General features: G+C 44.4%; 1 protein-coding gene across 1 annotated transcript in view; it reads right to left on the bottom strand.

Annotated features, from left to right (window-relative positions):
• The window catches only part of LOC144492349 (glutamate receptor 3-like), a 400,257-nt gene that overhangs the window by 127,155 nt on the left and 258,381 nt on the right, over window positions 1-14,721 (bottom strand). The window contains exon 9 of the mRNA XM_078210344.1: window positions 2,857-2,964. Within this exon, the coding sequence (XP_078066470.1) occupies window positions 2,857-2,964 (108 nt within the window). The remainder of the gene's footprint in view (window positions 1-2,856; window positions 2,965-14,721) is intronic.

Here is a 14,721-nt window from a genome sequence, read left to right as displayed (position 1 = left end):
TTTCTGGGGCATGTGTTATGATGTTAAATGCCAATTGCCATTAATCTGCTGGGATTAGGGCCTTCAAAGCTGAGCCTCATCCAATATTCACAGTTGTACATTTTCCAGCAGTGATCGTTCCTCGTAATAGGCATGCCAACACTGGCTGATTCTTCGCTTGCTAATCCTAGTCATACATTAGTACTCCATTATTGTTCAGTTACTTCAGCACAAACCTGGGATGGAATCCTGAATCATTTTGTTTCACTTTTTGCACCTCAATGGCTGCAAGATCGAGATGAGGATGAGTCTGGTGCCAATAAAGCCTGCTCTTTTCATCACCAGCATTGCACTTTGATTTTAACCTCCAGAAAGACTGGTCATGACACTGGTGTAACCTTTCAATTCCCTCTAGCAGCCATCCTGCAGCCTCTTTGATTGAGACTGGCAATTTAAGGGTTTTAAATCATGTTGTGCAATATTAGCAGTAAACATGATAACGCTACTGTAATAGAGGCATCACCCCCTTTATTTTCAAACACTTTCATTGACAGAGCAGACTTAGGAATTTTATCTATTGTGTTTTTCACTAATGCCACACAGCGCATTTCCAAACCTTCAGCTGTGATTTCACAAATTGTGCTCTTGCCAGGGAGTCTCATCCTCTGTATTTGAGAGCACTTTTCACAATTTTCCACTGATTAAAATAAAGAGATAGAAAGTAATGTGGGTCCCAGATAATGGAACCTAGCAGGCTATCATCCATGGGGGCTATGATTTTGGAAATTACTTTTCTTAGTGTTGATTTGCTTTAAACGATGGGCAGATTTGACTGGGAACTCATGCTTAAGTTCATTTCACTTGCCGCCATCGGAAACTGTAAGACCTTTATCCCAACATGGCTAGGTTGGTTTCAAAACCACATGTGCCAGAGATGAGTTGGCTCTTTAATGACACAACCAATTGTAACTTTCAATTCACCGTCATAAAAGCAACATAAGTGAATTAGGACAGTTGTCTGCAAAGGCGGCTTCCTCACTTTAAAAAAAAATGCATTTGTGAGGTACCATATTGAAATACATTTCAAAAAGCAGTTGAGTCCATTCATGCAATAACTGCCACTGCAATATCTGGGAACTTGGGAGACTTGGCCCAATTTGACGGATCCACTTCGAGAGAATGATAATAAAGTGAGCACGTGTAGGAAACGTTTGTGGAAAAAAAAAGTGACAATATCAGATACAAAATGGATGGACATTTATTGAACAGCATTGGGAGCCTTTTTTTGAAAAATGTGACAATAAAATAGAAGACAATAGAAGCGATGGCAATAAGTGGAATTTATAAAATGAACTTCCCTGTTACAGACTCAAAGCTACATTTTCACAGCTAGTGATGATATATTCATTGCAACATCACCCATTTTGGTGAGAAAAGTACACATAAGACCTTGAACATTGGAAGAATGATGGCAATGAAAGAAAAATAAAATGCTATTATAATTAGAATTGAAACTTTTAACATTCAACATAAAGGCTAAAATGCCATCGTGTACATAGCAATCCTGTCTGCTCCTTATTTTCTTCACTCCCTTTTTTGTTGGATTCACAGAAGGAATTTTAAGGAACTAAACTAAACTTCACTGGAGAAAACCTTTCATGAATGAATTCCTCAATCTAAATTGCCAATTCATTCTTTGTCAGGATATATTAGGGAGAAACAAGAATTACTGAAAGACTGTTCTTTTGTGCATCACTGACCATCAACACGGTAGCAATGGTGGAATTTCTCCATTTGCTATGTGCGTAAATGTGATTGTGAAACTTTTATTTGTCTGATATTTCTAGTGAAGATGTGAAAGCCTTTTATTAAAATGGAGGAGATATTTGCTAGGCGGTTAACATTATTGCTCCGTGTAAGAGTGCTAATCTGATGTCATTACAATGCAACTCAAGATGGTCTTGATTGCATACAAGGATGGAATGTGGCCAAGTAGTCGATATTCTGAAGCAATATTATGTCTATGTTAGTAATATGAAATAAGTTATAAGATTGATTTTTGAGATCTGTCTATGAAAGAATGATTATATCAAATGGGATATGGTGAGAGTGTGAACCGTTGGTCAGGAGCATTATCCGGCATTGGTGAGGCTAGCACTGTCATGGGGTCTTGCCGCTGAAGCCTAGGGTCCACTTCACCAGTTTATTAGAAATCCGTCAAAAGCACTCGGACATTACTTAATGATGGCTAGCAGAAGGTAAGTGGTTGTTTCTATCATAGAGTGAATATCACGAGGTGTACATTCTTACATATAACGGAGAGTCACCACATTAATTTTGGTTGCACAATATGAAACAGGTCACCATGCAATAATTGACTTCATTATTGGACCTCGTCCCAAATTGAACTTGTTTGAGGTATCGTCCCGTTGAACCTACATATCAAGTTCTGTTGAAATCTGCTAAGGATTTCTGAAGTTATTGTTCATAGGCAGACACACAGGCATGTAGATAGGTAGCCAGGCAGGCAGGCAGGCAGACAGACAGACAAACAAGCAAACAGATAGACAAACAGGAACACCGGTGAAAGTACCTCTGTCCCCTTTTGGGGTGGAGGTAATAATTTACTGAGATGCACTGTTTAGAGAATAGAAGAGTATTTCCATCAGTAAAATATTACTGTATTTGGGAATCAGCTTAAATCTTATATTTAAGTCTGCACTAATATCTTCTCACAGTCAGTCAGAGAAATTCCATTACTGTGTAGCTCTCTGCAAAATAATTTTTTGGCAAATGTTAGAGAGTGAAACATACGTAAAATGCATCAATTTTTTTAAAGTTAATGAAAAGAATAAAAAAAAACAGGATTGTACTTACCATTATGGTAGTGACTACTATTGTTCTGTTTTCAGCTGAAGTTGATTCATTCACTTGCTGCATCTCAGCGACAGTCACCAGCCTTTCATATTCATTCCAGTACCCAATCTAAAAACAACAGAGATTTGGACCCTTTTAGTTCAAGTTCACTTGTGGCAAAAGTCCATGAAATGCAAAGCAAGGACGGCACGGTGGCACAGTGGTTGGCACTGCTGCCTCACAGCGCCAGTCACCCGGGTTCAATTCCAGGCTTGGGTCACTGTCTGTGTGGAGTTTGCACGTTCTCTCCGTGTCTGCGTGGGTTTCCTCCGGGTGTGCTGTTTTCCTCCCACAGTCCAAAGATGTGCAGGTTAGGTGGATTGGCCATTCTAAATGGCCCTTTATTATTAGGGGGACTAGCTGGGTTAAATGCATGGGGGTTATGGGGATAGGGTCTGGGTGGGATTGTGGTCAGTGCAGACTCGATGGGCTGAGTGGTCTCCTTCTGCATTGTCGGATTCTATGATTCAAAGTTCTGAAATATACACAGTCAACTTGACATCACACATTATTCAGGGGTTGGCTTTTGCACATAGACTTCTTGAAGGCAATATATTCAATATATTCTGAACAGCAGGTCCAAAAAACAAAGAGAGAACCCAAAAGCACTAATATGTGTTTCTCAGAAATGGGAGGGGGGCAAATTCTCCGGTCATTCTGATCTCCAAACTTGGAGACAGGCCCCCTCTCCCTGCAAAACAATTGTGGTTTCCAAAAGAGGAAGTGAAGCCCAGGCTGTCAATCAGGCTTACAGTCTGTCAACATTTTGGTCAGGATCAATGGGGTACTTGAGATCCATTCAAGCATGAAGGAACATGGCTGAAGCAGAAATCCATTGAACTGTCAATGGAATGCTTTTTTCAGACAATAAAATGTTTCATTTGTTAGAGTTAAAAGGATTCCATTGAAATGGGGTGGGTTTCAAATATTTCAGCTTGCTAGGAAGCCTCAGCAACTTCAAATCAAAGCTGTGTTCATGCATTAGGGCTGAATGCACAACAGTGCAAAATATACCTCCCTCTCATTGTGTAGCTGACATCTCAGGTGGAATTTTCCCATTCCTCCGATCATGGGAATCGTAGTGGCGGGACACGGACCATGCAAATGTCCATTGATCTCGGGCAGGATTTTCCCGTCTTGGGGTGAGTGTAGCCAGAAAATCCCACCCCTCCTTTCTATCAGAGGACTTCAAAGGGGTCTGCTCACACCTGCAGTTTCTGACAGGGAGAAAGGAAAATCTCTGCTGCAGAATGGAATGCAGCAATGATTTAAAATCCTGCCAGGTGATCAGGGAGCATGGAGATTAAAGTGACCTAGCCACTTCAGAATTTGCTCAGCTGGCGGGCAGGAATGCAGATATTGATTAGGGGGCTGTCTGAAATCACCATGCGGGGTGACTTTCAGGTCTGCCAGGGCTAGAAGGGGCAGTTCAACCCCGACACTCCCATTCCAGCAGTGAATGGCGAAGTCAACCCTTTGCCCCCAGCCTGACTGAACCCAGGATCCTTGATGGACCCATCCTCAACAGTCTGGTAGCAGCAGATGGGCAAATGACCACTGGACTTACATCCTCGAGCCTTCTTTGGGCCCAGGGCACCAGGTCAGTGTGTCAGTGCCAGGATACTAGGTGGCAGTGCACTGCTGGCACTGCCAAGACACGTAGCCTGAAGGAAGGCTGAGTGGGGATTGGGGGAAGGCTGAGTGGGGGGGGGGGAGTCTGAGGGTGAAGGGGAGGCTCTGTGGAGGGTCTGAGGGGGAAAGGGGGCTGAAGGGGGATCAGGTTGGTTCACCCTCATGCCTGTGTGGTGTGTGACCCATGATTTGAGTGGTGGGAGGGGGGTGGATGCCCCTCTTTTCTGAGGTGTTGGTGTTGCTTCCCTGGACCTTTAAGGTCCAGCACGCTATGTCCCATTTGTGGGTAGCAACTGTAAAGCCTGCTCAGTGCTGTTCCCGCTTTTGGGGGAGTGGTGGGTGGGGGGGGGGGGGGGGGGGGGGGCGGTGCTGAATGACAGGAAGCTGGTGAATTACAATTAGTGGATTTGCATAATTATCAGGTTGCCACCCACTCTGGTCAGGAACCCGATTGGGGCCGGTGGGACGGGGGTGGGTGAATCCTGTGAGCCCTCCGTCGGGAAACCTGATTTTTGGCCCCATTCACCTGGACATCGACTGAAGGGATCGGAGAATCGGGTCTGGGGTGAGGGTGTGATGGTAAATTTGAATTGGCTGTTATCATGTGATCACACTTAAAACATGCCTATAAATCTTTGGCTGCATGGATATTAAATTAATTTACTGGATGCCAATAGAAAAAACCGAGGGTTCTGAAGTGTTAAAATAGCAGATGTACCTTCCATGACCCATTTTCTGTGCAAAACCTGCATCAGATGCAGTAAGAATAAATAATACATCTGTACTAAGTTGATTACTTGCAAAGACTCATTCATAATTCAGTACTTTTAGTGACTGCAATGAAGTACTTGAGATTTTGCCTAAGATTAAGATTGATCATTCTTTACTCTGTTCCACAACATGCTGTTCTATATTTATCTATCATATTCATCAATTCCCCACAGCGTTGCACACAGGAAGTAAAGGTCAAGTGTAGACTTCAGGGGAATTAGGGATAGAGTGCCAGAATCGTCAAGACTATCGTACGGACGTACAATTTCGACTCCATTTTAAAGATATGCATTATGTCCTATATTATGTCCTATATGGAATATAATATAATCTTTATTATACAGTGAAACAGCAAATCATGTGGGAATTCTAGCAGGAGCCACAGAGAATGAATCGAACAGAGAATGCTGAAAAAACTCAGCACGTCTGGCAGTATCTGCCAGGAGAGGGAAATAAGAGTTAATGTTTCGAATCCATTTGGCTCTTCATCAGAACTGTCATGAGGAAGAGGATGTGCGGGAAATGGGTCGAACCCGGTGGAACCTTTCCCATTCCTCCCAGAACCATGACAGGTCGCTCTTGTCCTCTCTTGCCACCCCATCAGCCTCTGCATTCATCTACCATTACCGTCAACTCCTCGGCCTACCCTCACTCCCCCACCCCAGCCACAAGAGAAGCCTATGGAACATTGGCAAAAGAATCAGTTGAGTCATCAATTACAATCATTCTAATATACAAGGCCGAAAAAGTACTTAGTAATTTTGTGGCCGAGTCAGACTTGAGCACATAATCTCGACTGACACTTCAGTGAAATGCTGCTCCATCAGAGAATGTCATCTTTTATACAAGACATCAAACTGACACTCTTCAAGCGATGTAAAAGGTCCCATGGCACTAGTTGAAGTAAAACGGGGAGAATTCCTGTTGTCCTGACCAATATTTATCTCTCAGCTAAAACCACACTAACAAAATATCTGGTCATTTACCATATCTGCCACTCAAGGTTGGCAATGTAAACAATATGGGGGGATTCTCCAGCCACGCTCACTCAAAACCGGAGAATCCTGCCCAAAGTCAATGGACCTTTACATGGTTCCGCACCCCCGCCACCACCCCGCGCCCCCCCCCCCCCCCCCCCGGACCCTGCCCCCGCTACAATTCCCATGGTGGACGAGACAGGAAAATTCCGGCCTATATCTCAAAAGCCAATGGGTGACTTTCACTGAAAACTGGCACACGGATGGGGTATAGATCCAGGGAGAACTGTCTAATTTTTAATAAAGGTGCAGATCAGCATTTGCCTCCTGGAGTCTTTTGAAGAGAACATCAGGACATAGAGTGAATTGATTTTTGTTTTGAATGATGTAGCTTCTGCTATTTAGAATGCTGTTGGCTGTTTCAGAACATTGTGCATTGTCTCAGTTGCAGTGGTGAAACTTGTCACAGCCGTCAAAATTTGAGCAGGATTTTCAGAGCAGATTGTTGGAGGTGGATTGGCCTGAAACCTCCTCAGTGAGATGGAAATTCAAAATGAAAAGATTTTTTTTTTCAATTTCGTATTTACAGAGCACCAATTAGGCAAAGGAGAGCCTCAAGGGAGAGTTGCATATCAGTGGGATAACTCAGCATGGCGGAGGTATGCACTCTACCACATGTCCTCTTCACTTGTTTGTTTTGTCGTACGTGGGACAATGCAGTGTACAAATTGGCTGCTATGTTTTCTTGCACTATAACAGCGGCTGCACGTGAAAATGACTTAAAATTGTATCAAGGCATCTGAAAGGTGGTTTACAAATGCAAGTTTACCTTTGGTTGTGTTATGGAGGTGGAAGCAGGTGGATGTTGCCAATGGGAACTTTGGAAATGGAAACTGATTTATGTGGATTTCTCTTATTTCGATTGGTTTCCATGTCTAACAGGTGCATGACAAAATTCTTTAAAGTCTTAAGAAATTAAAAATCCTTTCACTTATTCAGCATCCACAGGTGGGGTAGGTTTTCCACTCTGTGGGCAAATGTCTACTGAGTTACAAATTGCACTCAGGATAATGCTATTTTTTAAACTGAACTTCTTGCTCAGGTTTTGCACTCAAACTCATTTGCACATCAACAAATGTAATATGTTCCATGAGGCATTGCAAGTGGACAACATTTCAGAACATTTTTTTGTGTATTAAAAGGATTCCGGCTACATTTAAAAGAGGTAACTCGTAAAATTTTATTGCTAATAGGGAAAATGTGCTAATCACAAAAACAAGCATTTTTAATCAGAGCGCCCAGTGTACCACCTGTAAGTGATCCTATTTTAATTGAAAATGATTGTAAAGAACCATTCACCAGTTTTATTGGTGCCCACTGTTCAGATATTTGGTAAATTAAATATTTTTTAATATTGGAAAGCTTTTTAAAATTGCCTGTTGGCACATTTGCACCTGACAAAAACTCCATTTAATTTTAATAGCCTCATGAGAGGTTTGCAAGTGGGTTCAATTAGCCGAAACAAGGCACAGTGATTATTTCAATCTGGGGGCCAGAGTTGCAGACACAAAACATGGTGGGGACTCAACTTCCATTGGAAGTAATTGGCACTTGAAATTCCTCAGATTTTTGTTTGGTCAATTTAGGGGGAATTATCAACGTACATTTTCTTTTATTCATTCATGGGGCATGGGCGTTGCTGATTGGCCAGCATTTATTGCCCTTGAGAAGGTGGTGGTGAGCTGCCTTCTTGAAATGCTCATACAAGTGAGTGCCTGACTAGGCCATTTCAGAGGGCAGTTGAGACATTGCTGTGGATCTGGAGTCACATATAAGGATGGCAGATTTCCTTTCCTAAAGGACATTAGTGAACCAGGTGGGTTTTCCAAACAATTGACAATAGTTTCACGGTCATCAGTAGATTCTTAATTCCAGATTTTTTTAATTGAGTTCAAACTCCTCCACCTGCTCTGGCAGGATTCGAACCTGGGTCCTGGTGTGGATTTATGTATGTTGGTGTGGATTTCAAAGCCCTTTAGAAACCTCATTGCACAGTTCACGATCACTGGGGGAGGTTTGCTGTGGAGCTGGGAGTATTCTGACAGTAAAATGTTTTGAAACTTCAAATGCCACGGTTAAGTTCTAAGTTTTTTTATTAGTGTCACAAGTAGCTTTACGTTAACACTGCAATGAAGTTACTGTGAACATGTAATTGGATGTTATATTATAATGTAAATATATTTTAACTACAATGATTCATCATGGGGCTGTCTTAAAAGGTAGGTTGAGCGTTACACATTTAAGGCTGTTAATATTTCCCAGTGTTTGTTTTGATAGCTAAACCCGTTATGAATATTAGGCTGAGTTTCAAAAGTTATGAACTAGTTATTTCAGCAGAGATTGTGTAAGTGTTAAAATTCATTAGAGAATTTTTCCCCTTGGGAAAAGTCCTCTTACACATTTAAGACTGAAAAGAATCATGACTTAGAATCTCGAATGTAATGATATGAAGTTATTTAAATGCCCAGACCCCTCTAAATAAAAAAAACCTTCACCTAAAGACAAAAAGCAGCCACATTCTCCTAGATTGAATTGATTAACAGGACATCTGGTATAGCTTCAAAAAAAGGCCATCTAATTTTCAATTTCAATGGACTCCATTGTTTATCTTTCCCAGTGTTTGTTTTGAAAGCTAATCCCATTATGAATATTAGGCTGAGTTTCAAAAGTTATGAACCAGTTATTTCAGCAGAGGTTGTGTTTACAGTTTGATTGACAATTTTAAAAGGCACTGAACGGATTAACTATCTTTGATGTGGTAAGTGAATAAGTGCTTGTTTTTACAACAGGCTGACCATTTGAAGGACATGAGCCTAACTCGTGTTTTCCTATCCTTACATGACAATCCAGCTCAGCTGTCAGTCTTCATTCAGTCAGTAGCATTCCTGTCTCCAATTCAAAGGTGGTGAACTTCAAGGCTGGAATTTTACCGGCACGCCCGCCCCGATTATGGGCGCGGGCAAGGGCAAGCCTCGGGGAATGGCATTCTCTGTTGGCCTCGGGCAGGATTGTATGAAACTCGGGCGGATGTGCCAGTAAAATTCCGCCCTACATCTCACTCCAGAGCGTTGAGCACATAACTTAGTTGACACTTCAGTGTAGTCAGAACATAGGAACACAATTAGACTCGTAAATTCCTTGAGCCTGTTCCAACATTCAATTAGATCATGGCTGATCTGTACCTCAACTCCCTTTTACCTGCTTTAGCTGCATATCACTTGATTTCCTTATCTAACAAAAATCTATTGATCTCAACCCTGAAAAATCTAAATATACCAGAATCCAGTCCTGAGGAAGTGATGGTTTTTGGATAAGATGTTATATTGAGGTCCATCTGTATCTTGTGGTGGTGGTGAAAGATTGCATGGCATGGTTTGAAGAAGTGCAATGGGGTTCTCCAGATGGTCTGGCCAACATTTGTCCCTCAGCCAACACTAGAGAAACAAATTATTCGGTCAATTATCTCAGGGTTGCTTCTGGAATCTGATGCATTCAGGTTGGGCTATGGTACTTCTCTAAATGACAACATTGACAACATTTCAATTGCAAACTATTTTGGAACACATTGAGCATGTGAAATCCATCCTCTTCTTTCTCATTTGTCAAAGAAATGGGGGAAGCACATATAAGCTGATTACACCCAGTTCTACCTCTCCTCCACTGGTTTGGACTCCTGAACGGTCTCATTGTTTTCCGTGCTTGTCTGCATTTCAGTCTCAGATGAGCTTCAATGGTTTGGAAGCCATTTTCTTTACTGCCTCTCCACCTGTCCCGCCTGCCCACCAACACCCAATACAAATTTCATTTCCTTAGTGCCGACTGGCACGGTGGCACAGTGGTTAGCACTGCTGCCTCTCTGCGCCAGGGTCCCAAGTTCAATTCTGGCCTCAGGTCACTGTCTGTGTGGAATTTGCACATTCTCCCCGTGTCTGTGTGGGTTTCCTCCGGATGCTCCAGTTTCCTCCCACAGTCCGAAAGACGTGCTGGTTAGGTGCATTGACCCGAACAGGCGCCGGAGTGTGGCGACTAGGGGAATTTCACAGTAACTTCATTGCAGTGTTAGTGTAAGCCTTACTTGTGACTAATAAATAAACTAACTTTGACCATCCTTCCTGTAGTGTAGTGATTCTACTGATCATATTCTATCTGACCCTAGGCTGAGCTTCTGACCACATAACCTCTTGATCACAAGTACTGTCCACTTCCAGCTCTGCAAAATCACTTGCTTCCACTTCTGTCTAAATCCATCTGCTGCTAAAACCCTCAACCTTGCCTTTGACAACTTCAGACTTCACTATTGCAAAGGCCCCAGTCGTTTACCTATCCTCTAACTCAAACTACATTCACCTCATCCAAAATTCTGCTGATAGTATCCTGTCCCACACCAGATCCTGCTCATCCAGCACTCCGTTCTTCATTATCACAGTGCAGAAGCTGGCCATTCAGCTCATTGAGTCTGCATCGAATCTCCGACGGGGCATCTCTTACTTCAAATTGCCATCCTTGTATTTAAATAGAGTCAAGGTCCTACCCCCTCCCTATTTTTGTGACCTCCAGCAACCTCCAAGATGTCCCCTTTGTTCTGATTCTGGCTTCTTACGAAGCCCAAATTCTTTCACACCATTAATGGTGGAAATGTCTACAGATGTAAGCCCCGTGCTCTGCGGTTTTCATCCTAAAGCTCTCTAACTTTGCACCTTCTTCTAATTGTGAAAAAAATGTCTTGAAATGCATATGTTTGACCAAATCTTTGATTTCTAAAATACAAATTTGTTGCTGTTGCAAAATCATAATCACATACAAAATAAGAACAGAGGCCAGAACACTCCCCCCACCCCCCTTCCAACCCCCACCGGGCAGGTTGTGCGGTGGTGGGAGCAGAGAATAGCATGGCTGGGATTTCCTCTGGAATCCTGTCCACCCTGACCAAGGTGCCATTTTACAGTGGGACAGACAGGGCCACAGACGGGAAGATCACCCTTACCACTTAATGGCCTATTCCCACCCGACCTCAATTTTTAGGCTGGCAGGTGCCCGGTAACTGAGGATGTGAAACTGAAAAAGTTCCCACCCTTAATCTCAGGTGGTAAAGGGGGAGCCACCGCAGTCTGAAGGCCCCTTCACACTGGCGCTCTTCCCGTCAGGCACCATGGAACTCCGGCCCTCCCTCCCTCCCCCAGTCTACCCTTCTGATCCTTCAATGCATCCCCTATGCTCCACTCCCCTGGACCCCGTACTAGAAGTGCAGTCGTGGGACTTAGGGTGGAATTTTCCGGCCGCGCTCGCCCCAAAACCTGAAAAGACCGCCTGAGGTCAACAGTCCTTTGTATTGTCTGCCTCCCCAACCCACTACGATTCCCGTGGCTGGTGGGATGGGAAAATTGCACCCCCCCCACTTGATCTCAAGCATGGCACTGCAGTTCCTCTTCCAGCCACTGCGGCATGGTGGCTGGAAAAGCTGGAGAGATGTCGGTTAATCTGAATGGCAAACAGCTCTCCAAGTGTGTATGGAAGTCCCGAGTGCTGCCAGTCAGAGCTCAGCTGAGTGTGAAATTGCAGCAGACCTGTCGGAGTTGACAGGAACGTGCTCTCGGGCTGTCAGCCGCCGAGTGCTCACCATCCTGAAAGTTCAGGCCAGAATATGTGATTCTAAATTGGGGACCTAATTACAACTTTAAAGTGGAATTTAATTATATTTGAATATTCTGGTCCAGTTATATTTCCATCTCCCCTTCAGGACGGCGTGGTGGCACAGTGGTTAGCATTGCTGTCTCACAGCTCTAGGGACCCGGTTCGATTCCCAGCTTGGGTTACTGTTTGTGCGGAGTCTGTACGTTCTCCTTGTGTCTGTGTGGATGGATATAACTAACCTGATATTATAATACATTTGTCTCTTTTTTTTGATAGTTGGTATTTCACTTGGTTTAAAAAGCTATGTTCCTACATAGTATAAGAGTTACGTTGTCCCTTATGGATGAAACAGTGCAGGAAATTAAAATTAAAAATTATAAAAAAGACTCCTGTCTGCAATTCTGCTCCACAGTTCATTACCATCCATCTGGTAAATCCAGATGGTTTGCTCTTGTAGCAATTTTTAAAGTTGAATGCCACATATGCCGTCGTACTTGCTGGAGGGTCCATTACATTTGTGCTCCTGAGGGTATATTGATGGCAGAAAATAATTCCCAGATAGATGATCATTTGAATCATGGCAATCTCTGGATATTAACCACTTTAGATTCATTTTGAAACAAGAAAACTAATTGGTTAGAGCACAATAATCGTAGAAAAGAAACTTTCACTTAGGAGCATAGGAACATAGGACGGCACGGTAGCACAGTGGTTAGCATTGCTGCCTCACAGCTCCAGGGACCTGGGTTTGATTCCCGGCTTGATTCACTGTCTGTGTGAAGGTTGCACATTCTCCCCGTGTCTGCGTGGGTTTCCTCCGAGTGCTCTGGTTTCCTCCCACAGTCCAAAGGTGTGCAGGTTAGGTTGATTGGCCATGCTAAATTGCTCCCTTGTGTCCCAGGATGCGTGGATTAGAGGGATTAGTGGGGTAAATATGTGAGGTGACGGGAATGGGGCCTGGGTTTGTTGTTGGTGCAGACTCGATGGGCCGAATGGCCTCCTTCTGCACTATAGGGTTTCTATGATTGAGGAGCTGAAATAGGCAAATTCAGCCCTTCCGGATTGCTCTGCCATTCAACCAGATCATGGCTGATCTCTCCCTGGTCTCAAATCCACCTCCCTACTTGCTCCCCATCTCCCTCTTTCCCTATTTATATAGCAACTTTCAAAAATACAGGGCATCCTAAAGCATGTTCCAGTCATTTAAGAATTTTTGAATGGAATGTGGAAGCTAACTTGCGCACAGCAAGCTTCCAGACAGCGGCCTGGTAATGACCAAGTTGGTTGTTTTTTAAGTGATGGTGATTTCAGGAAAAGTATTGGCCAGGAAGCCGGGGATAGATCCCCTACTCTTCTACAAAATAGCGCTGTGGGATACTTTGGGCCCGATTTTTCCAACAAGTTGTGCCCGTTTTTGGAGGCAAAAACTTGGTAAAGTCGGGCGTGAGGCGAGTAGCGTGATTCGCGACTGCCTCCGCGCTCGTTTCCCCCTTTACCAAGTGCCTAAAATGGCCATGATTGGCACTGCGCCTGCAATGGGCGTGACGTCAATTAAAATGCATTTGCATGCATTTAAATTGACTTAATGGGCTGGATGCCCAAATGTCCCGGCATTTCCCCCTTTACCTCCGCATTCGCAAGTCCAGATTCGGCATCAAACAGACATGGTCCACAATGGCCTGTTTCGGGTGAACTTACCTCTTCAGCTTCTGAAGAGGCACGTTCAGAGCTTCCAGCGGCTCTCTAACTCAGATCGGTGGTGGTGGGTGAGGGGGTGGGGGGGCGGAGGGCGGGGGGGGGGGGGGGGCAGCGGGGTGGGGGGGGTGGTGGAAGGAGTGGTGGCTCAGATCATTCTCTGGTTGGGGGGGAGGAAGAGGGAAGCGGGTCAGATCGTTCTCTGGTGGGGGGGAGGGAGGTGGGTCAGATCGTTCTCTGTTCGGGGGGAGGAGGAAGGCGGGTCAGATTGTTCTCTGGTGGGGGGAGGAGGAGGGTGGTGGGTCAGATCGTTCTCTGGTGGGTGGGGCAGGGGCAGTGTGGGTCCGCTGCCACTCTGCAGGTGATCGGTGGGGGGGGGGGGGGGGAAGGGGGCAGGGGGCCGCGATCGGTCTGGATAGCGGGGGGGGTGGGAGGTATAAGAGGGACAGTGATGTTGGGGGGTGCGGCAATGTCTGTGGGGGCCGGGGGGAGCCTTTATCGGTCCCGGGAGCGATGTGGCAGGGGAGCGTTTTTCAAATTTTTTTAACTGCGCAGTTGAAGGCTTTGATTGGAGCTGTCGCGTTTCGGGCACGATAAGCCCCGCCCACAGGCTTCTGCAGCGCGATTCAGACTCTCTGCTCTTTTTTCAGGCAGTTTGCATATGGGGTGCCTGAGAACAGGTTTACAAGTTGGATCTGGAACACTCCCAGATTCATCACTTCGAATCAAAATGGTAAAATCAGGCCCTTTAAGTCCACTTCAGAGGTAGATGGGTTCGCAGCTTATCCTCTTGACATGCCCCAACTCCTCAAAGTAAAATGCGACCCAATTTCTTGCAGTTCAACTTGCAATACAGCTACAGTTTAAATCGTTTAACCCAGCGATGGGAATCGAAAGGACTGAGAAACTTGAAGGCTACATAACTTTAATGAGCCACGGAAAACCGTTGGTTATACATCACAGCTTTCCTTTCCATGGCAAGCAAAAACAACCTTCTGAAAGGGGGTGACTGAGAGGGAACCTTTAAAAATTGTTTGTTGGTACTAAATTGCACAGGAAA

This window comes from Mustelus asterias, chromosome 4, assembly GCF_964213995.1.
Source record: "Mustelus asterias chromosome 4, sMusAst1.hap1.1, whole genome shotgun sequence".
In the NCBI taxonomy this organism is placed as follows: Eukaryota; Metazoa; Chordata; class Chondrichthyes; order Carcharhiniformes; family Triakidae; genus Mustelus; species Mustelus asterias.
Note: the sequence above shows the minus strand (reverse complement) of the source record. Positions and strands in the feature narration are given on the sequence as shown.